General features: G+C 36.9%; 3 protein-coding genes and 2 pseudogenes across 3 annotated transcripts; all 5 read right to left on the bottom strand.

Moving 5' to 3' along the window:
- LOC18793020 (1-aminocyclopropane-1-carboxylate oxidase homolog 1) lies at window positions 7,492-7,920 on the bottom strand. Its single transcript, XM_007221809.2, has one exon. It carries the CDS (start codon window positions 7,918-7,920, stop codon window positions 7,492-7,494), a length of 429 nt encoding a protein of 142 aa, XP_007221871.2.
- Window positions 10,166-12,039, bottom strand: LOC18788265 (annotated as a pseudogene).
- On the bottom strand, window positions 12,464-14,742 carry LOC109950647 (1-aminocyclopropane-1-carboxylate oxidase homolog 1-like). Its single transcript, XM_020570344.1, has 3 exons — window positions 14,071-14,742; window positions 13,131-13,452; window positions 12,464-12,986 (listed from the first exon to the last, which is right to left on the bottom strand). The coding sequence occupies exons 1-3, from the start codon at window positions 14,595-14,597 to the stop codon at window positions 12,735-12,737; spliced, it is 1,101 nt and encodes a 366-aa protein (XP_020425933.1). The 5' UTR covers window positions 14,598-14,742; the 3' UTR covers window positions 12,464-12,734.
- LOC18789811 lies at window positions 17,572-19,286 on the bottom strand (annotated as a pseudogene).
- On the bottom strand, window positions 20,078-22,406 carry LOC18793440 (1-aminocyclopropane-1-carboxylate oxidase homolog 1). Its single transcript, XM_007223307.2, has 3 exons — window positions 21,718-22,406; window positions 20,798-21,119; window positions 20,078-20,653 (listed from the first exon to the last, which is right to left on the bottom strand). Exons 1-3 carry the CDS (start codon window positions 22,242-22,244, stop codon window positions 20,402-20,404), a joined length of 1,101 nt encoding a protein of 366 aa, XP_007223369.1. The 5' UTR covers window positions 22,245-22,406; the 3' UTR covers window positions 20,078-20,401.

Raw genomic sequence — 22,732 nt, 5'->3', positions numbered from 1 at the left:
TTAAAACGCGCGAACTCTAAAAATTTTCGCGCGACCTAAATTTTTTTAGATTTGGCTCTTATTCTTATACTTCGAACCTTGAAACCTAAAATTTTCAGATTTCGCGCGACATAACATTTCGCTCTCTCACTTCTGCTCTAATTAAAAGTTGCACTCTCCAGGCTCCGTCGAATCTGTGAGCTCGTCCAACCTGTAAATACAAACCCTATCTTCCCCTTGTAAATTCATTGAATGATATTAGGTTGTTTTGTTAAAGGGTTTTATGTGTATGCTTTGCGATCTGTTAATAATGTGCTTATAGGTATGGGTTCATGGATTTTCTGTTTAATGGGTTCATGACAAGATCAAATATCTGTTATGTTGAATTGGGAATGGATTTAATTTTGTCGTATCTTTTAATCACCCTATGTTATGTTGAATTGGGAATGGATTTATTGTTTTCATGCTTGGTTTCATGTATATGTTGGTTTCTTGCTTGGTTTCATATATATGTTGTGTTCTTAATGGGTTTTGTGTTCTTGAAAATAAACTGAGACACGACGAATTTTAAGGCATACGACGACGATTACACGACGGTGTTTTTAAACTACTGTCGTTGTATTACTTATACACGACGGTTTTTTCATAAACTGTCGTTTGTATTACTTATAATAGACGACGTCTGTTGAAAATCCGTCGTCTATATATGCCAAATACGTCTGTTTTTATTTAAAACCCGTCGTCTCTGTTGTGTATTACTTGCGATTAGATCATTGTATAATCTGCTATAGTGATGGTCATTGCCTGTATTTTCACTTTATTATAGATAATAGGTTATAGTGTCGGAGATGGATAAGTCATGGATGCACTTGGATAGAAGATCGAAGGCATATGAATTTGGGGTGGAAGCATTTTTGAACTTTGCTGTAGAAAATCTTCTAACTACAACACATATCCGTTGTCCATGTGTTAAATGTGTTAATTTGAAGTTGTTTGGGGTTGGAATTATAAGGGATCACTTATACTTTAATGGAATTGACCAAAGCTATAAGAATTGGACATTTCACGGAGAACCTTGGGAAGCAACTACTAATGCTAGTAGAAATGTTGAAGAAGATGATGGCCATAGTAGGTACAGTTTTGTGTCTGAAGAAATTGATATGGATGATAATGATTTTGGTGATTTTGGTTCGGATCCGTATGAGTTTGCCAATGTGATTGGGGATGGAGATCAACCAGTGTACCCTGGTTGTAGAAAGTACACGAAGTTATCGGCATTAGTGAAGTTGTATAATTTGAAGGCAAAACATGGGATGAGTGATGTCTGTTTTACAGAATTATTGATACTTCAAGGCGATTTGCTTCCAGAAGGAAATACAATACCAACCTCCATGTATGAGGCTAAAAAGACTTTGTGTGCATTGGGGCTGAGTTATGAGAAAATGCACGCATGCCCCAATGATTGCATCTTGTATAGGAAGGAGTATGAGGATTCAACTAATTGTCCTACTTGTGGTATCTCAAGGTGGAAGGAAGGCAAAGATTCAATCTTGAAAGAGGGTGTGCCAGCGAAGGTGGTGTGGTATTTTCCCCCAATTCCAAGGTTTAAAAGGATGTTTCAATCACATGAGACAGCTAAGAGTCTGACTTGGTGGCATGCTGCTAGAAAATCAATTGACGGTCAGATGTCTCATCCGGCGGATTCCCCGTCTTGGAAACTTCTTGATGATAAATGGCCTGAGTTTGGTAATGAGCCGAGAAACTTGAGATTGGCTCTTTCATCTGATGGATTCAATCCCCACAGTTCTCTAAGTAGCAGATATAGTTGTTGGCCGGTTATCTTAGTTACATATAATCTCCCTCCATGGCTGTGCATGAAACGAAAGTTCATGATGTTAACCTTATTGATTTCCGGTCCTAAACAACCTGGAAATGATATAGACGTCTACTTGGAGCCTTTGATTGATGATTTAAAATCCTTGTGGGTTGGGATTAGAGGAGTGTATGATGCACATAATGGAGAATACTTTACACTCAGAGCTGCATTAATGTGGACAATTAATGATTTCCCCGCCTATGGAAACTTATCTGGTTGTGTTGTTAAAGGATATAAAGCTTGTCCAATATGCGGCGATGATACACCTAGTCACAGGTTGAAAAATGGCCACAAAATTTGTTACATTGGGCATAGAAAATGGTTACCAATCAATCATCCATATAGGAGGCAACGTGCAGCTTTTAATGGGAAACCTGAATATGGCATACCTCCCGAGCCATTAACCGGAGAAGAAGTGCTGCATATGGTTGAAAATGGTGACAGAGTTTGTTGGAAGAAGAAATCAATATTCTTTGATCTCGAGTATTGGAAATACCTTCCTGTGAGGCATGCCCTAGATGTTATGCACATTGAGAAGAATGTTTGCGATAGTATCATTGGTACATTGCTGGAGATCCCTGGAAAAAATAAAGATGGGATTGCTGCTCGATTAGATTTATTGAACATGGGGGTCAAAACTGATTTGCAACCCGAGTATGGAGAAAGACGTACTCGTTTGCCTCCTGGGCCTTGGAATTTGTCAAGAGCAGAGAAGAGAGAGGTTTGCAATTCTTTCTATGGTATGAAGGTCCCTGAAGGTTATTCTTCAAATATTAAAAATCTTGTATCTTTACAAGATTCAAGACTTCTTGGCCTTAAATCACATGATTGTCATACCTTAATGCAACAATTGCTCCCTGTGGCAATTCGTTCTGTTTTGGAGAAGCCTGCAAGGTATGCAATAACTCGTTTGTGCTTCTTCTTCAATGCTATATGTGCAAAGACTGTTGATGTTTCCAAGCTAGATAAGTTGGAAGAAGATGTAGTAGTTACTCTGTGTTTGCTTGAGAAGTACTTTCCCCCTTCATTCTTTGATATCATGGTTCATCTAGTAGTACATCTTGTCAGAGAAGTTCGTCTATGTGGGCCAGTATATTTTAGGTGGATGTATCCGTTTGAAAGATATATGAAAGTGCTGAAGGGGTATGTTCAGAATCGTACTCGTCCCGAAGGTTGCATTGCTGAGCGGTATATAGCTGAAGAAGCGGTAGAGTTTTGTACTCAGCATTTATCTGATGCTAGTACAGTTGGAGTGCCTTCAAGCCAAAAGATGGGACTTTCAAAGCCATTATCAGGTTGCACAGTGAGCGTAGTTGATCAGGACCTGTTGAATCAAGCACATCTATATGTCTTGGAGAATACGGAGGAAGTCCTACCTTATATCGAGTACGTATGAGCTTTATTCTTTAAGTTTCCATTTTAAATTATTTCTTATGTTTATCTTCTATATTTAGGACCGTAATGCTTGAATTTTTCGTGTCATGTAGGCAACATATGATTCACATCAAGACTGCTTATCCAAAATTTAGAAAGAGAACAAAGTGGCTGCAGGATAAGCACAATAGCACTTTCATTCAATGGCTACGCTTCAAGGTATATATTGTTGAATAACATATTTCTCTTTTAATTTTCTTCTTATTTATATGTTAGATTGAATTAAGATATGATTAATTTGCAGGTTCAAAGTGAACTTGAGGAAGACAATCATGGCGTATCAGAAAATTTAAGGTGGCTAGCAGCTGGTCCAAACATGTCAGTGCCATTATATAGGAGCTATCTTATTAAAGGTATTAAATTCAATATCAAGGCATAAGATGATGTGCGGACAACTCAAAATAGTGGAGTTTATTTACTTGCACATACCATGCAAGTTGCTAGTGCCAAGGATAAAAACCCAATTCTCTCAAATGTGGGTTTCTATGGTGTCATTCAAGAAATTTGGGACCTTGACTACCAAAAGTTTACAATCCCAGTCTTTAGGTGTGATTGGATAGATAGTTCTGGTCTTGTAGTCGACGAACTTGGATTTACCCTTGTAGATTTGAGTAAAATTGGACATAGGAATGACCAATTTGTTTTGGCTTCTCAAGTCAAACAAATATTTTTTGTTGACGACCCGATGCATCGTGGTTGGTCGGTAGTGTTATCAATGCCTAATAGAGAATATAATGATGTTATTGGTGATGAAGTCTTAGGTGATGTGATAATTGAGTGTGAGCCATTTACTAGAGGGATGCCAAATGTTGACACATTTGATGAACTGGTGGGTGAGTTAGGCGGTCAAAATATTCGAGATGGGTGTGAAGATATATGGATTGAATGATGCTTATGTAATTGGCAGTGTATGACATTAATTTTGTAATATATTGTAATGTGCTTTCTTCACTTTCTACGTTCAAATAAAACACGACGTTATTGTGAACCAGTTATTCAGCATATTTACCGACGTCTTAAAGCAACGTAACAATGAAGAACCACGACGCAATTGTGAAGCAATTATTCAGGATATCACGTCGGGGAAGGATTAAGAACCGCCATGTAATTCAAAATAACACGACTCCAATCCCATAATACCGACGTCTAAAAAACGAGATATATAATCTGAACGTTAAAAAATACGACGTCATCATACATTTTCCACGTCGCAAGTTCTTTTAGAAACGAAGAGGAACGAAATGAATTCCGACGGAAATTCATTATAACCGCCGTCTAATAACAATTAAACGACGTTATTTGTAATACGGCTCTCATCATAATCAACGCCGTCTATATGTTCTGTAATACGGCTCTCATTTATTTGGAACCGACGTTGTTTAGAAGTTCAACGTCGTCTATATTATTAAGTGCGTCGTGAGTAATGATGATAGATATAAATACAACGTCGACTATATAAATGCCACCGACGTTGTTTCGCATTTCAACGTCAACTGTATAAATACATACGTCGTAAATAATGACACTGACAACTATTTTCACGTCATCTTTTTTAGAAAAATCGAAGTGGAAAATTTATTTCACGACGGTTGTTTGTAAATAAGAGACGTAGTATATTTCAATAACGTCGTCTTCTCATGTATTTAAAGACGTCATATTTTTTCTTGTCGTGTAAATTATATTTAACGGCGTAAAATTTTAGTTGTCGTCGTTGTATGTATATCTTGCGGCCTTGTTCTTTTAACATGTGTCATATTTTTCCTTTTTAACGACGGTGATTTGTTTGAGTTGGTCGTCTATTCTCATCCTCGACTATTTTCTAGAACTTTAGCAGACTAAACACGTCTGTTTTTATTGTTTTCCGACGTTGTTTTATTTAACAACGTCTAATATTTATCGTCGTTGTTTGTTTCTGAAAATATGACGTATAAATTTTGTAATACGACTCTCATATATTTGTAACCGACGTTGTGTCGTTTTTCAACGTCTACTCAATAAATACATACGTCGTAAATAATGACACTGACAACTATTTCCACATCATCTTTTATCGAAAAATCGAAGTGGAAAATTAATTTTACGACGGCTGTTTTTATATATGCGACATAGTAGGTATCAATAACGTCGTCTTCTAATGTATTTAAAGACGTCAAATTTTTTATTGTCGTGAAAATGATATTTAACGGCGTCGTATTTTTATTTTCGTCGTTGTATGTCTATCTTGCGGCCTTGTTCTCTTAATATGTGTCATATTTTTCCTTTTTAACGACGGTTTTTTTAGAGAGTTGGTCGTCTATTCTCATCCTCGACTGCTTTTTTAGATCTTTTTGCAGTACAAAGACGTCGTTTTGTATTTGTTGATGACGTTGTATATTTTAACAACGACGGTGATTTAGCGTCGTGGTATATGAGGGAAAAGATGACGGTGGATTCCACGACCATTGAAAAATCGAATACACGACGGTGATTATTTACCGTCGTCTTTTTGCTTTTTTGTAGTAGTGACCCCTTAAACACTCCAAGCATAAATAAAAAAAATAGCCCTGTCCAAATAAAACCTTTTCTGATTGAGGACAAAATGAAAGAGCAGACTTCTGCAAATTTTTTATTTTTTATTTTTACTTGAGACCAAAAATGCAATTGACCAGACCACAATCTGCCCTAGTAGCATCAATTCAATAAGGAAGAGATCAGCAGAAAGAGTAGGGTTCCCATGTTGATACCCTTGTTCCCATGTTGAATATATATCATCGAACATTAATAGAATACGATACTCTTCGATACACGTATTCGAAGAATTATTGTGGTCGACCAAACAAAACCAGCAACCAAATATCAATACCTGCCACCAAGAAATCTTTTCTCCTGTAATTTATTTTCAAACAATCTTATAAAATTATTCACTTATAACATGCGGCAATTGGAATTTCAGCTAGTGATGACCAGGAACTTTGACCATTCAATTAGAAGGTGCCTGCAGCCAATTTGCCACTACATGCCAGTGCCACTACTCAAACTTTATGACTTTTCCTTCAAATTAAATGCACAACCTTAGATATTGGACTATAAGAAAAACTGACCATAAGTTATTGTCAGAGATGAATTTTCTCTTTCAAATAAGTTCCACGAAAATTATTTCCCATGTATTCGTTTGGTCTATCGTTAGTCTCTTGGACCGTTCTATTGTGCGTGCAGCCTGCCCACAGATTCTTTTTATTAGGTAGAGAAAATAGCAATTAACTTTTAATCATATTAGTTGCATAACTTCTTTTTTTTTTTATTTATTTATTTATAAAGATGATATATTCTAAATTACTCTAATGTACATGGAGAGAGATCAAATTCAGGTGCAAGAGAATGTGCACACTACCTTAACCAATTGACCTAACTCACATCTGTTGTTGGTTGCATAACGTTATTGTTATATCAATTTAAAATGAAATGCTTAGTTAAAATAAAAGGTCATTATGACTTATATTTCAAACTGCAAATCATATATTTTTTAGGGGTTAATCGTTTTATTAGTCCTTGAATTTTGACCCGATTTGCATTTGAGTACCTCAATTTTAAAAATGGTTCCCGTGGTCCTTTAACTTTAGTTTTGTTTGGACAAATGGTCCTGCCGTAAATTTTGTTAACTTTTTCTGTTAAATACAGGGGCAAAATGGTATTTTTATATAAAAACCAAAAAAATAAATAAAAATTTATATCTTTAAAATAACAATAAAAGAAAATCAAATAAAAAACTAAATAAATAAATAAATAAAGTTTGTGGGGAGTAGAAATCGGGATAGAGGGGGAGAGAGAGAGTTTAATTTTAATTTTTTACTTTTTTTTTCATATTTTAATCAATTTTGGTACAAAAATACCATTTTACCCCTAGTACTTAACAGAAAAATTAACAAAATTGACGGCAAAACCATTTATCTTAACGAAACTAAAGTTAAAGGACCACGGGAACTATTTTGGAAATTGAAGTACTCAAATACAAATCGAGTCTAAATTTAATGACTAAGAAAACAATTAACCTTATTTTTTATTTTTGAGCTTTCAGAAGATTGTAATGGTATTAGTACTTGCCACATCCTAGGGGTGGAGCTGATGGGGAGTGGGAATGGGATTAACTAACATATAGGCCTTGTTTGGTGGACCTGACTGGATTAATTAGGATTGGACTTAGATTATTGGATTGGGCTGGACTCTTATGAGTTGTTTGATACGCCACTAAAGCGCGAATAGAACTCTTTTTTAACCTCACTGTCCTGCTCATGGAATCCGCGTATGCCATCGATCATCTGATCCAAAATATCAACAGGAACTCCATGATTCACCACCTGAAAGAAACCCCATTTCTCACTTGCATGTCGAACTTTCTCTACGACACGGGCACGTGAAACTGCATCGTTTTGGATGCCTCTGAGATCAATGATTGGAACACTGAACTGGACATCATCACTTTGCAGCTTCTTTTCGTCGAAGCTTGGTCGTGATGAAGAGTAGAAAATACTTGGGATTTTTGTGAGATCTGTATAGAGCAGTCCCTTAACGCCAGCTTTTGTGGCATCAAATGCTTTTAACTCACTCATGCGGTCACTGTTAGCCTCGAGTTCATGATCGTCTTCTGCAAACATTTTCTTAATTTGGTTTAGGATCATAAAAGGTGGTTGAGGATCAACCAGAATATAGAGAAAAAGCAGAAGAGTGCGTAGCCTTTAAGTTGATAAGAGGATGGATCCAACTCTAAGGATAAGAAGTGGTCCCAAGGCAGCTGATATCAAAGGATAATGCTTTTGTTAAAATTATGTTAATGTCCTCGTTGTAATGGTGTAGATAAGTTTCTGTCAAATAGGTCTTGAAACATTTTGGACACAGGGGTTTAGTCAAGAGGCTGGCTTTGACTACGATGAAACTTTCAGTCCAGTGGTACGTCATACCACAGTTCGTCTTATTCTCAGTGTGGCTTCTATTAATGGCTGGTCTTTGCGTCAGCTCGATGTCAAGAACGCCTTTCTCCATGGCGATCTTGACGAAGAGGTTTACATGAAACAACCACAGGGGTTTGAAGACTCTTCTCATCCTAAATATGTGTGTAAATTACAGAAGTCTTTATACAGTTTGAAACAAGCTCCAAGGGCCTGGAATGCCAAGTTCACAGGCTACTTACCTTCCCTTGGTTTCAAAATGTCACATAGTGATCCAAGTCTGTTTGTGAAGATTTCAGATTCAGCTATTGTTGTATTATTGCTCTATGTCGATGATATTATTCTCACAGGTTCAAACTCTCACGTTATTCAAGAGGTTATTACAGATCTTGGTTCAGTTTTTGATCTCAAGGACTGGGTTCCCCTTACCTTCTTTCTTGGCTTACAGATTTCATATAAGTCGAATGGTGATCTGTTTATCAGTCAACAGAAGTATGCCAAAGACCTTTTAGTCAAGGCTGGGATGGAATCATGTCGGTCCTGCCCAACTCCCTCTAAACCTCACACACAGGTTCTTCCTACAGATGGTGAACCTTTAAAGGAACCATCAATATACCGCAGTATAGGGGTGCTCTTCAGTACCTAACTTTTACAAGACCAGACCTTGCCTATTCTGTTAATACTGTTTGCCAATTTATGAACAATCCCACAGAGGTTCATTTTCAGTTGGTTAAAAGGATTTTGCGCTACATTCAAGGGACTTTGCACTATGGTCTTACTTACTCTTCTTCTGTTCCAGTTTCTTTGTCTGCATATAGTGATGTAGATTGGGCTGGGGACATTACCACTCGACGATCAACCACAGGTTTTGTTGTTTCTTGGGTTCCAATCCAATTTCATGGCAGTCTAAGAAGCAAGGGTCTGTCTCCCGTAGCTCCACTGAAGCTGAATACCGTGCTCTTGCAAATGCCTCAGCAGAAGTAGCTTGGATTCGTCAGATACTTGCAGATCTTCATGTCTTTCTCTCAGAACCTCCACTGTTGTTTTGTGATAACATGTCTGCGTTAGCTCTCAGTTCTAATCCTGTGTTCCATTCTCGTATCAAACATTTGGATGTCGACTTCCATTTTGTTCGAGAACGTGTACAACGCAAGGACTTCTTAGTTCAATACATTCCTACTAATGATCAGGTTGCAGATATTCTTACTAAGGGGCATAGTCCAGTATTTGTTAAGCATTGTACCAATCTCAGTTTAGGCACCCTAACTGAGATTGAGGGGGGGTGTTTACCCAATGGTTAGAATTGGTTAGAGCTGTTAGAATTGTTAGGAGGTTGATTTGCTTAGCTGTCAGCTGTTAGCACAGTTACTTACTCATTAAGCAAAGAGACTAAGTAAATGTATATATATATATACTGTACAGTACAACGATTAAGTAAGAAATATCATTCAGTTTTCTCATCTACTCTTAGAAACTTCCAGTAAACTCTTTTCTTCCTCTGTCTCTACTACCATGGTTAGCAGAAACTTGTCTTATTTTTGGTTGTATTAATTCTACTTTATTTTGTAAGGATGAAGCCACATACTCGGCTTGGCTTGGCTTTCCTAGTTTTGGCTTAGTGGTATAATCAGTCTTTACTTGTCATATTTAGCATTCTAAGGAGAAAGTGTGCTCAAGAAGCTAGAGAGAACAAGTTTTCTTCCTTGTTTATCTGCTCTCTTTTATCTTGCGTGTGTGCTCTCTTTTTTTTTTCTTTTTTTTTTTTAAAGTTGCATTAATTCGGAAAGTGTAGATTGAATTGATCATGGGTGTCTCTTTTTTTCCTTCTCCCACTAGAAACAGAAAAAACAGAGACAGGCAGATAGCTGGTAAAAAAAAAAAAAAAAAACAAGAGAGTTGTAAACAAAGAGATGGAAGAAGACACCCAAGATAAGCAGTGAAAAGAAAGGAAATAGTTAAACAATATTGGGTCATAGAGATGTGGCCCAATCTCCATCACTAGTCTAGCTTTAAATTTTTTCCAGATTGGTAAACTTGTAGCTTCATCTAAAAAATGAACAACTCAGTGAACTTGCAGGTTTTCTAAGATTGGCTTGCGTTGCATTAAATCTGGTTATAGTTGAAACTCTGCTTTTGTAGACAAACAAGATTTTACAAGAGAATATCATAAAAATCTGAGAAGCCATCTTATTCCGCAACAGATTATAGTTAAGTCATGCATGTACAAACAATAACCTTACAGTATCATGCATGCAAGTTATTTAGTAGAGATCATTTGTTCATTGTGCTCCTCCTCTGTGTCCAAGTTCAGAGCTTGAAATGATTCAAGGCAGAGGTTCCATCAAGGCCTTTGATATTGACGTGGGCATTAAAGTCCTTCACAGTTTTTCTCCCTGTACTTTGGAGGATTGTCCCCTGATACTAGCTCCTTGATGGGTCCATAGAGTTTTTTCAACGGTAACATTCCTGTGGTGAAGAAGCTCGCAACAGATACTCTTGGACCTACACGGTTTGCCAGTACCCTGTGCTCTACACTCTTGAATCTTTCATTTGATATAAGCTGCAACCCGAAATGAGTTCATCATCTTAAAAAAAAACCCAAGGTAGGAAACTAAATCGAAGCATTCGACACATATTCTACGACAATAATACTATATGCACCACCAAAAAATTTCTTCAATTTTAATCACTAGATGATGAAATAGCCAAAAGTAACAAATGATTTTTGTGATTTATAATAATTGTTACTATAGCTACTGTAGTTTCAACTTTGTTAAGATGAAGAAAATAATTGTTCTACTTGCCTGTAAAAGATCTCCAACGTTAACCACTAAAGCCCCAGGCACTGGGGGCACATCAATCCACTTGTTCTTGTGAAGAACTTGGAGGCCACCAATATGATCTTGCAGAAGGACTGTGAGGAAGTAACTGTCAGCATGTTTGCTTGTGCCCAAAGTTAATTCTGGCTGTGGACAAGCAGGATAGTAATTGCACAGAAGCACAAGGCCCTCACTACAATCTATGTCATTCAAGTGACTTGGTGTCAGCCCAAGAGCCTCCGACAACAACTCGAACAACAACTTCCCCAACCTCATTATTTGCTTGGAGTACTCAATAAGAATGTCTCTACAAAGTTTAAACACTTATGAAGCTGTCAAGCTAATTAATATCATCAAATAAACTTACAAATTCTAGCAGAGAATTATATGTAAGTTTCGTTGTGACATATACCTGCATACTTCAGGCAAGTCTTCTGGCTTCTTTGCGTAAGGAGCCATGTAACAGATAAAAGTATCCCTCCAGTTAGTCGCTGGTGCTTTATATAGATCAAAGTTGCTATTATAGATCACAGGTCGGAAGTAATCACGAGTGTAAAGCTCTTTCTTCACCTCAGTGTCTTGCTCAAAAAAACCACGCACCCCATCCTTTATCTCCTCCAGAACACCAATAGGAATTCCATGATTGGCAATTTGGAAAAAGCCCCAAGTCTCTGATGCCTCTCCAACTTTTGCAACGATCTCCTTTCGTTTCGTCGGACTATCAAGCGCAAGGCCTTCAAGGTCTATGACTGGAATGCTAAATTGAGTTTGGGTGGCTTCTGAATCAGAAGTGTTGTCAATGAAGTGCTCATCGGGTGGTTGATGAAAAATCCTAGGAACCTCAGTTATACCAGCATCAACAAGGCCTTTAACACCATCCTTGGTGTCATCAAAAGCTTTTAGCTCACTTTGTCTGTCATAATTTGTTTGAACCTCATTTGTGTTGGTAGCTACCATTCTGGTCTAATGGATATCAGATTAGATTTGATTCAGACCAGAAGTGCATATTTTTGCAAAGAAGATCACTTTATTATAAAGATCATAGAGCAAAGTTGAAAATGCCAAAAATATATTGACTTTTGTGTATTTTCTGGTTTAAACTAAAGCATGTCGTAACACATCCTCCAAGCTAATCTTATAAAAATGAACTCCTCGTTGAACTTGCTGGTTTTGAAGAGTGCAGAGCAAGACAAAAGGGTCCGGATATTCTAGTGAGTAAAATTTGTTTAAAAGTAATCTGTTGGAAGTTGAAATAGAACAAAAGTAATTTTAATAAATTATGACATTAATATATTCATTTTGGGTTAACTATATTTAGAGTTTGCGTACCGACATGCGATATTGATTATAAAATTTTATTAACTTCAAGACTTTTCAATATATCATCATAGTTGAAAAATTCTGCTTTTGAAACAGGATTCCATCTAATATGTTCACAAACATGATTTGCAGGACTCTATCAAACCACAGTAACAGATAAATATCTTACTTTATAACTTTAACATATATCCTGCATCAGGCATATAACTCTTAAAAACCTGCTTTTGCTGGCAAGCATGATTTTACAAGTGCATGAAGGCTATTAGCAAACCACAACAGAGACAGTTTATGAAATTTTAAAAAAGAAATTGGAGCAGCTACAGTAAACAAATGGTGTCTGCTAAATATTTTGTTCAGGGCTGCACTGCTCCTCTATCTCCAAGTTCAAAGCTTAAAATAAGTCAAGGCAGAGGTGCCATCAAGGCCCTTGTCATTGAAGTGGGCAGTATATTCCCTTGCAGTCGCCTCCCTGTACTTTGGAGGGTTGTCTTCTGATAATAACTCTTTGATGGGTCCATAGTCTCTTTCCAATGGTAGCATACCTGTGGTAAAGAAGCATGGAACTGATACTCTTGGACCTACACGGTTTGCCAATACCCTGTGCTCTACACTCTTGAATCTATCATTTGATAAAACCTGCAAACCCAAAAGAACTCAACCATAATTTTATTTATTTATTTATTAAAAATAAAACCAAACTAGGAAACCAGATGGAAGAATATGAGTCATGTTCTAATACAATACTAGTAAGAGATGAAGAAGAAGAAAAGTTGTACTTACCTGTAGAAGATCTCCTATGTTAACCACTAGAGCCCCAGGCATTGGGGGCACATCAATCCACTTGTTCTGATTAAGAACTTGGAGACCACCAATATGATCTTGCAGAAGGACTGTGAGGAAGACATTGTCAGCATGCTTTCTTGCCCCCATAGTTAACTCTGGCTGTGGACATGAGGGATAGTAATGCCCTCCAAGCAAAAGCCCTAAACTACAATCTATGTCATTCAAGTAACTTGGCTTTAGCCCAAGAGCCTCGGACAGCAACTCGAACAACAACTTCCCCAATTTCATTACTTGCTTGGAGTACTCAATAAGTATGTCTCTACAAAAGATGAAAAACAGCAAAGCACATGAAGTTGTCATATATACATAACTCAATTAAACATTCTAGTGAGAGGCATTTAACCAAAACGGTAAGCTGAATGGCTTTTGTTTTATGTTTAGAAAAGGAAAATGGCCTACTGTTGGAGGCTGAGTTTTTGCCACTTAACCCAACAAAACTAGCCTGATGGAGGCAAATGGCATACTGTTGGAGGCTTAGTTTTTTCCTACTTACTCACGTATAAAGCTCACATCAAACTCATTCTTATTCAATATGGGATTCTTGTTTGGGACATTTTACCCCTCTCCCAGACACGCAATAGACTTGTCACTGGCGATAGCAGACAAGGAATTAGGACTGCTTTAATACCAAACTTAATCAAAAAGACCAACTAGTTTGGCGATGCTTTCAACCCATCCATATAAACCTCAGATGGGTGGTTTGTATCCAATTCCGAAGCAAGATAAATGTACATTAAACTTAAAATTAAGCTGGAAAATGTATACCATATCATCTAATTAACTCATCAAATTCAGGGATGGAATTTAAATCAAATAATTGATATCATCATAAATTTTCCAATTATAGCAGAGAATTATAAGTTTCCTTGTCACATACCTGAATACTTCTGGCATTTCTTCAGGCTTGGCAGGATTAGGAGCCATGTAGCACCTAAAAGTATCCCTCCAACTAGTCGCCGGTGCTCGGTATAGATCAAAGTTGCTATTGTAGCCCACAGGTTTGAGCGGATCACGATTGTAAAACTGTTTCTTCACATGAGTGTCTTGCTCAAAAAACCCACGTACACTATCCTTCATCTCCTCTAGAACACCAACTGGTATTCCATGGTTAGAAATTTGAAAGAAGCCCCAAGTCTCTGATGCCTCTCCAACTTTCGCAACAATCTCGTTTCGTTTCGTTGGACTATCAAACTCAAGGCCTTCAAGGTCAATGAGTGGAATGCTAAACTGCGTAGCTTCTGAATCAAAGTTGCTGTTGATGATGTACTGATCTGGTGGTTGATGAAAAATTCTAGGAACCTCAGTTATCCCAGCATCAACAAGGCCTTTCACACCTTCCTTTGTGTCATCAAAGGCCTTCAGCTCACTTTGTCTGTCGTAATTTGTATTGTTGGTAGCTACCATCTTGGCTCAATGGATATCAGATTAGATTTGATTCAGGCCACAAGTGTATATTTTTGCAAAGAAGATCACTTCATTATATAACGAGTAGAGTGGGAAGACAATGCTTTTGCAAAGATCAAGCACGTTGAAAATGCCAAAAATTCATTGTTCACTTGATTTTTTATTTTTTAAAAGAAATTTTAAAATTGCATTTATAATTCGTCGAAAAATTCATTGGTTGAGTGGATTATTGGCAATAAAAAATAGTCATACCCATATTTTGTTGTTTAATCGAAAGGATGCCGTAACACATCCGCATAGCTGCTTTTATGTATACATAAATGAACAACTTGTTGCATTTGTAGTTTTCGAATAGTCCAGGCCAAGACAAAAGGGTCCAAATATTCCCTAGTAAGTAATAATTGTTTAATAGTAATTTGGTGATAGTTGAAATAAAATGCGGTGTTAGTTGGATTAATCCAGATCTTTGGTGTGTGAGTTTTTCTTCTTTCATTTTTAACTTTGACAAAAAAGAAAAAAAAAACAGAAGTAATTTAATATTGGGTTAAAAACCTTTTTAGTCATTGAATTCTACAGAAAAATCCAATTTGATTATTGAAAAAATAATTTTGCCAAATTAATCACTGCATTGTGCTGGACTCTTATGAGTTGTTTGGTACGCCACTAAAGCGCGAATAGAACTCTTTTTTAACCTCACTGTCCTGCTCATGGAATCCGCGTATGCCATCGATCATCTGATCCAAAATATCAACAGGAACTCCATGATTCACCACCTGAAAGAATCTACGAGAGAAGCTTGGTGTGAAATCAGCTCACAACTTAAAGGGGAGTGTTGAAATATAAGTGTGTGAGCTGATATAAATGATGTTAGGCCTTTAATCTGAGTTTGTGTATTCACTTAGTCACTAAGATAGGCAAGTGTTAGGCGTCAGTTAAATGGTAAGTGGCTATAGCCACGTGTAATGATCTTAGATATCAGTTTTGAATGTAAGGCTGTGATTCTCTAATGATGTAAGAGAATCCAGCTGTGCTTCTAACAGTTACATAGCTCACACTGAGCTTGCCCGAAAAAAAAGCAGAGAATACAATACAAAAATACAGAAGAATTGTTTTAGCTGTGCTCTCGGTTTTTCTCTTGCATATTGTTTTTCTTTTCTTCTCCAAAATCTGTTCAAAACTCTAACAGAAACTGCGTCGTTTTGGATGCCTCTGAGATCAATGATTGGAACACTGAACTGGACATCATCACTTTGCAGCTTCTTTGCGTCGAAGCTTGGTCGTGATGAAGAGTAGAAAATACTGATGGGTTTCCCTCGTTAGTGGAGGAGAGAAAAAGAAGGATAATAAATATTAAAATAAAATAAAATAAAGGACGGGAAAATTTGAAGAAAAAGAATGAAAGAGAAAATGAGAAAAACTCTCTCTCATGCAAGGTCACTAATTTGTTAGGAACGTTGGCTATAAAAGCAGCTGCCTTCTTTCAGTTCAAATCATCCCTCAGAAAACCAAAACTTAGACAGTTTTGAGAGATATGAAAACCTTACTTGTGTGAGAGAGAAAATTCTCTTGAGAGAAAAATCAGGAGAGAGTTTAACCACCGGTGTTTGGTGAGTTTATTATTGTATTCCCATTATTTTTCTTAGTGTAAGATAGATTATTATTTTTTACCTATTTTATTTACACAAGGCTGAGAGAAGTCAGATCCTGAAAGTGCCATATATATTTATTGACTCTTTGATTTTTCGCAATCTTTCCCAACAAATACTTGGAATTTTTGTGAGATCTGTATAGAGCAGTCCCTTAACGCCAGCTTTGGTCGCATCAAATGCTTTTAACTCACTCATGCGGTCACTGTTAGCCTCGAGTTCATGATCGTCTTCTGCAAACATTTTCTTAATTTGGTTTAGGATTATAAAAGGTGGTTGAGGATCAACCAGAATATAGAGAAAAAGCAGAAGAGTGCGTAGCCTTTAAGTTGATAAGAGGATGGATCCAACTCTACGGATAAGAAGTGGTCCCAAGGCAGCTGATATCAAAGGATAATGCTTTTGTTAAAATTATGTTAATGTCCTCGTTGTAATGGTGTAGATAAGTTTCTGTCAAATAGGTCTTGAAACATTTTGGACAGAAACTTGTCTTATTTTTGGTTGTATTCATTCTACTTTATTTTGTAAGGATGAAGCCACAGACTCACTTGGCTTTCATAGTTTTGGCTTAGTGGTATAATCAGTCTTTACTTGTCATATTTAGCATTCTAAGACAGTAGAGAGTGTTGATGTGTAACCCTTCAGCTGAAATCCTTGGAGCTAAAGTCAAAGTTTTGAATTTTATTTTATATGTTTTAATTTCTGGTTGTAATGAGAGCCGTTGGATCATAGTCCAAGTGGCCTAGGATATAATTGTCAGATTAAGACAAGTGTAATCATCTCATAGGGTGATAGGATCAAAGGCTAGGATTTAATCCCTGTAAAGCAGTTAGAGAAGCTTCACACCTCTCTCTTCTCATACGAATATACATGAATAGTGGAATTAAATGAATGGTAATCTCCAGTTTTTTCTTTCAGGGCAACGTTCTCTTCTTCATTCGTTTCTGTGCTTTCTTCCTTCCTCCCAAATATCCAAAATACTCAAACCTGTACTTATCAATACAATCAATATAAATACACAGCTGCAGCCATATTGGTCGGTAAGCTTTTCATGCTATTTCAAAGTCTTTCATGGTATCAGAGCAAGGTTTGAAAAACAGAAAGCTGTTCCTACAAAACAGGATTTCAGCTATTAAGTGATAGAGTTCTATTTCTATACAATACAAAACTCCTCATTCAAACGAACCAGAGGATAAAGAACTATCATTCAAATTCAAAAACCCAGTAGCTTTATCCACGTCAGACCTTGGTCTAACAGTATCTTCATCTGAAAAATGAACAACTCAGTTAACTTGCAGGTTTTCTAAGATTATTGGCTTGCGTTGCATTAAATCTGGTTATAGTTGAAACTCTGCTTTTGTAGACAAACAAGATTTTACAAGAGAATATCATAAAAATCTGAGAAGCCATCTTATTCCGCAACAGATTATAGTTAAGTCATGCATGTACAAACAATAACCTTACAGTATCATGCATGCAAGTTATTTAGTAGAGATCATTTGTTCATTGTGCTCCTCCTCTGTGTCCAAGTTCAGAGCTTGAAATGATTCAAGGCAGAGGTTCCATCAAGGCCTTTGATATTGACGTGGGCATTAAAGTCCTTCACAGTTTTTCTCCCTGTACTTTGGAGGATTGTCCCCTGATACTAGCTCCTTGATGGGTCCATAGAGTTTTTTCAACGGTAACATTCCTGTGGTGAAGAAGCTCGCAACAGATACTCTTGGACCTACACGGTTTGCCAGTACCCTGTGCTCTACACTCTTGAATCTTTCATTTGATATAAGCTGCAACCCGAAATGAGTTCATCATCTTAAAAAAAAACCCAAGGTAGGAAACTAAATCGAAGCATTCGACACATATTCTACGACAATAATACTATATGCACCACCAAAAAATTTCTTCAATTTTAATCACTAGATGATGAAATAGCCAAAAGTAACAAATGATTTTTGTGATTTATAATAATTGTTACTATAGCTACTGTAGTTTCAACTTTGTTAAGATGAAGAAAATAATTGTTCTACTTGCCTGTAAAAGATCTCCAACGTTAACCACTAAAGCCCCAGGCACTGGGGGCACATCAATCCACTTGTTCTTGTGAAGAACTTGGAGGCCACCAATATGATCTTGCAGAAGGACTGTGAGGAAGTAACTGTCAGCATGTTTGCTTGTGCCCAAAGTTAATTCTGGCTGTGGACAAGCAGGATAGTAATTGCACAGAAGCACAAGGCCCTCACTACAATCTATGTCATTCAAGTGACTTGGTGTCAGCCCAAGAGCCTCCGACAACAACTCGAACAACAACTTCCCCAACCTCATTATTTGCTTGGAGTACTCAATAAGAATGTCTCTACAAAGTTTAACCACATATGAAGCTGTCAAGCTAATTAATATCATCAAATAAACTACAAATTGTAGCAGAGAATTATATGTAAGTTTCGTTGTGACATATACCTGCATACTTCAGGCAAGTCTTCTGGCTTCTTTGCGTAAGGAGCCATGTAACAGATAAAAGTATCCCTCCAGTTAGTCGCTGGTGCTTTATATAGATCAGAGTTGCTATTATAGATCACAGGTATGAAGTAATCACGAGTGTAAAGCTCTTTCTTCACCTCAGTGTCTTGCTCAAAAAAACCACGCACCCCATCCTTTATCTCCTCCAGAACACCAATAGGAATTCCATGATTGGCAATTTGGAAAAAGCCCCAAGTCTCTGATGCCTCTCCAACTTTTGCAACGATCTCCTTTCGTTTCGTCAGACTATCAAGAGCAAGGCCTTCAAGGTCTATGAGTGGAATGCTAAATTGGGTTTGGGTGGCTTCTGAATCAGAAGTGCTGTCAATGAAGTGCTCATCTGGTGGTTGATGAAAAATCCTAGGAACCTCAGTTATACCAGCATCAACAAGGCCTTTAACACCTTCCTTGGTGTCGTCAAAAGCTTTTAGCTCACTGTGTCTGTCATAATTTGTTTGAAGTTTGAACCTCATTTGTGTTGTTAGCTACCATTTTGGTCTAATGGATATCAGATTGGATTTGATTCAGACCAGAAGTGCATATTTTTGCAAAGAAGATCACTTTATTATAAAGATCATAGAGCAAAGTTGAAAATGCCAAAAATATATTCATTCTTTGACTTTTGTGTATTTTCTGGTTTAAACTAAAGCATGTCGTAACACATCCTCCAAGCTAATCTTATAAAAATGAACTCCTCGTTGAACTTGCTGGTTTTGAAGAGTGCAGAGCAAGACAAAAGGGTCCGGATATGTTGGTTTGTAAGTGTGATTGCTGAAATGTAATTAGAACAAAAAGAAGTTTCTATTCTTTGTTTTAATAGGCAGCTTTGGATCACAGTCCAAGTATGCAGCAGAAAATGTAATAGTCTTGTGCCACTTGTCTCTATCTCATAGGGTAGTTAAATGAGAGGCTAGGATTGAATGATGTAATGAGGAATATTCCATTCCTAACGGTTTTGTCATAGCACAATATATGCATGACATTTTAGAGCTGAGCTAATACAATTTTTTAGCTAGCTTCTTCTCCATTCTCTCTCTCTGAAATTCTCTCCTCTTTCTTCTACTCAATCTCTCTGCATTTCTATAAGCCTTATTACACTAATGATTGAATAAATATATAAGATAATGGTCTATATATGTTAACATATTCTAGTAAGTAAAATTTTTTTAAAAGTAATCTGTTGAAAGTTGAAATAGAACAAAAGTAATTTTAATAAATTGTGACATTAATATATTCATTTTGGGTTAACCATATTTAGAGTTTGCGTACCGACATGTGATATTGATTATAAAATTTTATTAACTTCAAGACTTTTCAATATATCATCATAGTTGAAAATTTCTGCTTTTGAAACAGGATTCCATCTAATATGTTCACAAACATGATTTGCAGGATTCTATCAAACCACAGTAACAGATAAATATCTTACTTTATAACTTTGACATATATCCTGCATCAGGCATTTAACTCTTAAAAACCTGCTTTTGCTGGCAAGCATGATTTTACAAGTGCATGAAGGCTATTAGCAAACCACAACAGAGACAGTTTATGAAATTTTAAAAAAGAAATTGGAGCAGCTACAGTAAACAAATGGTGTCTGCTAAATATTTTGTTCAGGGCTGCACTGCTCCTCTATCTCCAAGTTCAAAGCTTAAAATGAGTCAAAGCAGAGGTGCCATCAAGGCCCTTGTCATTGAAGTGGGCAGTATATTCCCTTATAGTTGTCTCCCTGTACTTTGGAGGGTTGTCTTCTGACAATAACTCTTTGATGGGTCCATAGAGTCTTTCCAATGGTAGCATACCTGTGGTAAAGAAGCATGGAACTGATACTCTTGGACCTACACGGTTTGCCAATACCCTGTGCTCTGCACTCTTGAATCTATCATTTGATAAAACCTGCAAACCCAAAAGAACTCAACCATAATTTTATTTATTTATTTATTAAAAATAAAACCAAACTAGGAAACGAGATGGAAGAATATGAGTCATGTTCTAATACAATACTAATAAGAGATGAAGAAGAAGAAAAGTTGTACTTGCCTGTAGAAGATCTCCTATGTTAACCACTAGAGCCCCAGGCATTGGGGGCACATCAATCCACTTGTTCTGATGAAGAACTTGGAGACCACCAATATGATCTTGCAGAAGGACTGTGAGGAAATCATTGTCAGCATGCTTGCTTGCCCCCATAGTTAACTCTGGCTGTGGACATGAGGGATAGTAATGCCCTCCAAGCAAAAGCCCTAAACTACAATCTATGTCATTCAAGTAACTTGGCTTTAGCCCAAGAGCCTCGGACAGCAACTCGAACAACAACTTCCCCAATTTCATTACTTGCTTGGAGTACTCAATAAGTATGTCTCTACAAAAGATGAAAAACAGCAAAGCACATGAAGTTGTCATATATACATAATTCAATTAAACATTCTAGTGAGAGGCATTTAACCAAAACGGTAAGCTGAATGGCTTTTGTTTTATGTTTAGAAAAGGAAAATGGCCTACTGTTGGAGGCTGAGTCTTTGCCACTTAACCCAACAAAACTAGCCTGTTGGAGGCTGAGTTTTTTCCTACTTACTCATGTATAAAGCTCACATCAAAACTCATTCTTATTCAATATGTGATTCTTGTTTGGGACATTTTACCCCTCTCCCAGACACGCAATAGACTTGTCACTGGCGATAGCAGACAAGGAATTAGGCCTGCTTTAATACCAAACTTAATCAAAAAGACCAACTAGTTTGGTGATGCTTTCAACCCATCCATATAAACCTCAGATGGGTGGTCTGTATCCAATTCCGAAGCAAGATAAATGTACATTAAACTTAAAATTAAGCTGGACAAAGTATACCATATCATCTAATTAACTCATCAAATTCAGGGATGGAATTTAAATCAAATAATTGATATCAACATAAATTTTCCAATTATAGCAGAGAATTATAAATTTCCTTGTCACATACCTGAATACTTCTGGCATGTCTTCAGGCTTAGCAGGATTAGGAGCCATGTAGCACCTAAAAGTATCCCTCCAATTAGTCGCCGGTGCTCGGTATAGATCAAAGTTGCTATTGTAGCCCACAGGTTTGAGCGGATCACGATTGTAAAACTGTTTCTTCACATGAGTGTCTTGCTCAAAAAACCCACGTACACTATCCTTCATCTCCTCTAGAACACCAACTGGTATTCCATGGTTAGAAATTTGAAAGAAGCCCCAAGTCTCTGATGCCTCTCCAACTTTCGCAACAATCTCGTTTCGTTTCGTTGGACTATCAAACTCAAGGCCTTCAAGGTCAATGAGTGGAATGCTAAACTGCGTAGCTTCTGAATCAAAGTTGCTGTTGATGATGTACTGATCTGGTGGTTGATGAAAAATTCTAGGAACCTCAGTTATCCTAGCATCAACAAGGCCTTTCACACCTTCCTTTGTGTCATCAAAGGCCTTCAGCTCACTTTGTCTGTCGTAATTTGTATTGTTGGTAGCTACCATCTTGGCTCAATGGATATCAGATTAGATTTGATTCAGGCCACAAGTGTATATTTTTGCAAAGAAGATCACTTCATTATATAACGAGTAGAGTGGGAAGACAATGCTTTTGCAAAGATCAAGCACGTTGAAAATGCCAAAAATTCATTGTTCACTTGATTTTTTATTGTTTAATCGAAAGGATGCCGTAACACATCCGCATAGCTGCTTTTATATATATAAATGAACAACTTGTTGCATTTGTAGTTTTCGAATAGTCCAGGCCAAGACAAAGGGGTCCAAATATTCCCTAGTAAGTAATAATTGTTTAATAGTAATTTGGTGATAGTTGAAATAAAATGCGGTGTTAGTTGGATTAATTCAGATTTTTAGTGAGTTGGATTAATTCAGATTTTTGGTGTGTGAGTTTTCTTTCTTTTCTTTTTAACTTTGGCAAAAAAATTGAAAAAATTAAAAAAACAGAAGTAATTTAATATTGGGTTAAAAACCTT

This window comes from Prunus persica, chromosome G1 (genome assembly GCF_000346465.2).
Source record: "Prunus persica cultivar Lovell chromosome G1, Prunus_persica_NCBIv2, whole genome shotgun sequence".
Lineage (NCBI taxonomy): Eukaryota > Viridiplantae > Streptophyta > Magnoliopsida > Rosales > Rosaceae > Prunus > Prunus persica.
Note: the sequence above shows the minus strand (reverse complement) of the source record. Positions and strands in the feature narration are given on the sequence as shown.

Excerpts from the sequence above, each read along its gene's own strand:
- LOC18793020 (XM_007221809.2), bottom strand. The coding sequence starts at position 7,920 with ATGTTTGCAGAAGACGATCATGAACTCGAGGCTAACAGTGACCGCATG.
- LOC109950647 (XM_020570344.1), bottom strand. The coding sequence starts at position 14,597 with ATGGTAGCTACCAACAATACAAATTACGACAGACAAAGTGAGCTGAAG. Across the intron at positions 13,453-14,070 it reads GAAATGCCAGAAGTATTCAG|AGACATACTTATTGAGTACT; the intron begins GTATGTGACAAG and ends CATCTTTTGTAG. Across the intron at positions 12,987-13,130 it reads ACATAGGAGATCTTCTACAG|GTTTTATCAAATGATAGATT; the intron begins GTAAGTACAACT and ends TTGGGTTTGCAG.
- LOC18793440 (XM_007223307.2), bottom strand. The coding sequence starts at position 22,244 with ATGGTAGCTACCAACAATACAAATTACGACAGACAAAGTGAGCTGAAG. Across the intron at positions 21,120-21,717 it reads GACATGCCAGAAGTATTCAG|AGACATACTTATTGAGTACT; the intron begins GTATGTGACAAG and ends CATCTTTTGTAG. Across the intron at positions 20,654-20,797 it reads ACATAGGAGATCTTCTACAG|GTTTTATCAAATGATAGATT; the intron begins GCAAGTACAACT and ends TTGGGTTTGCAG.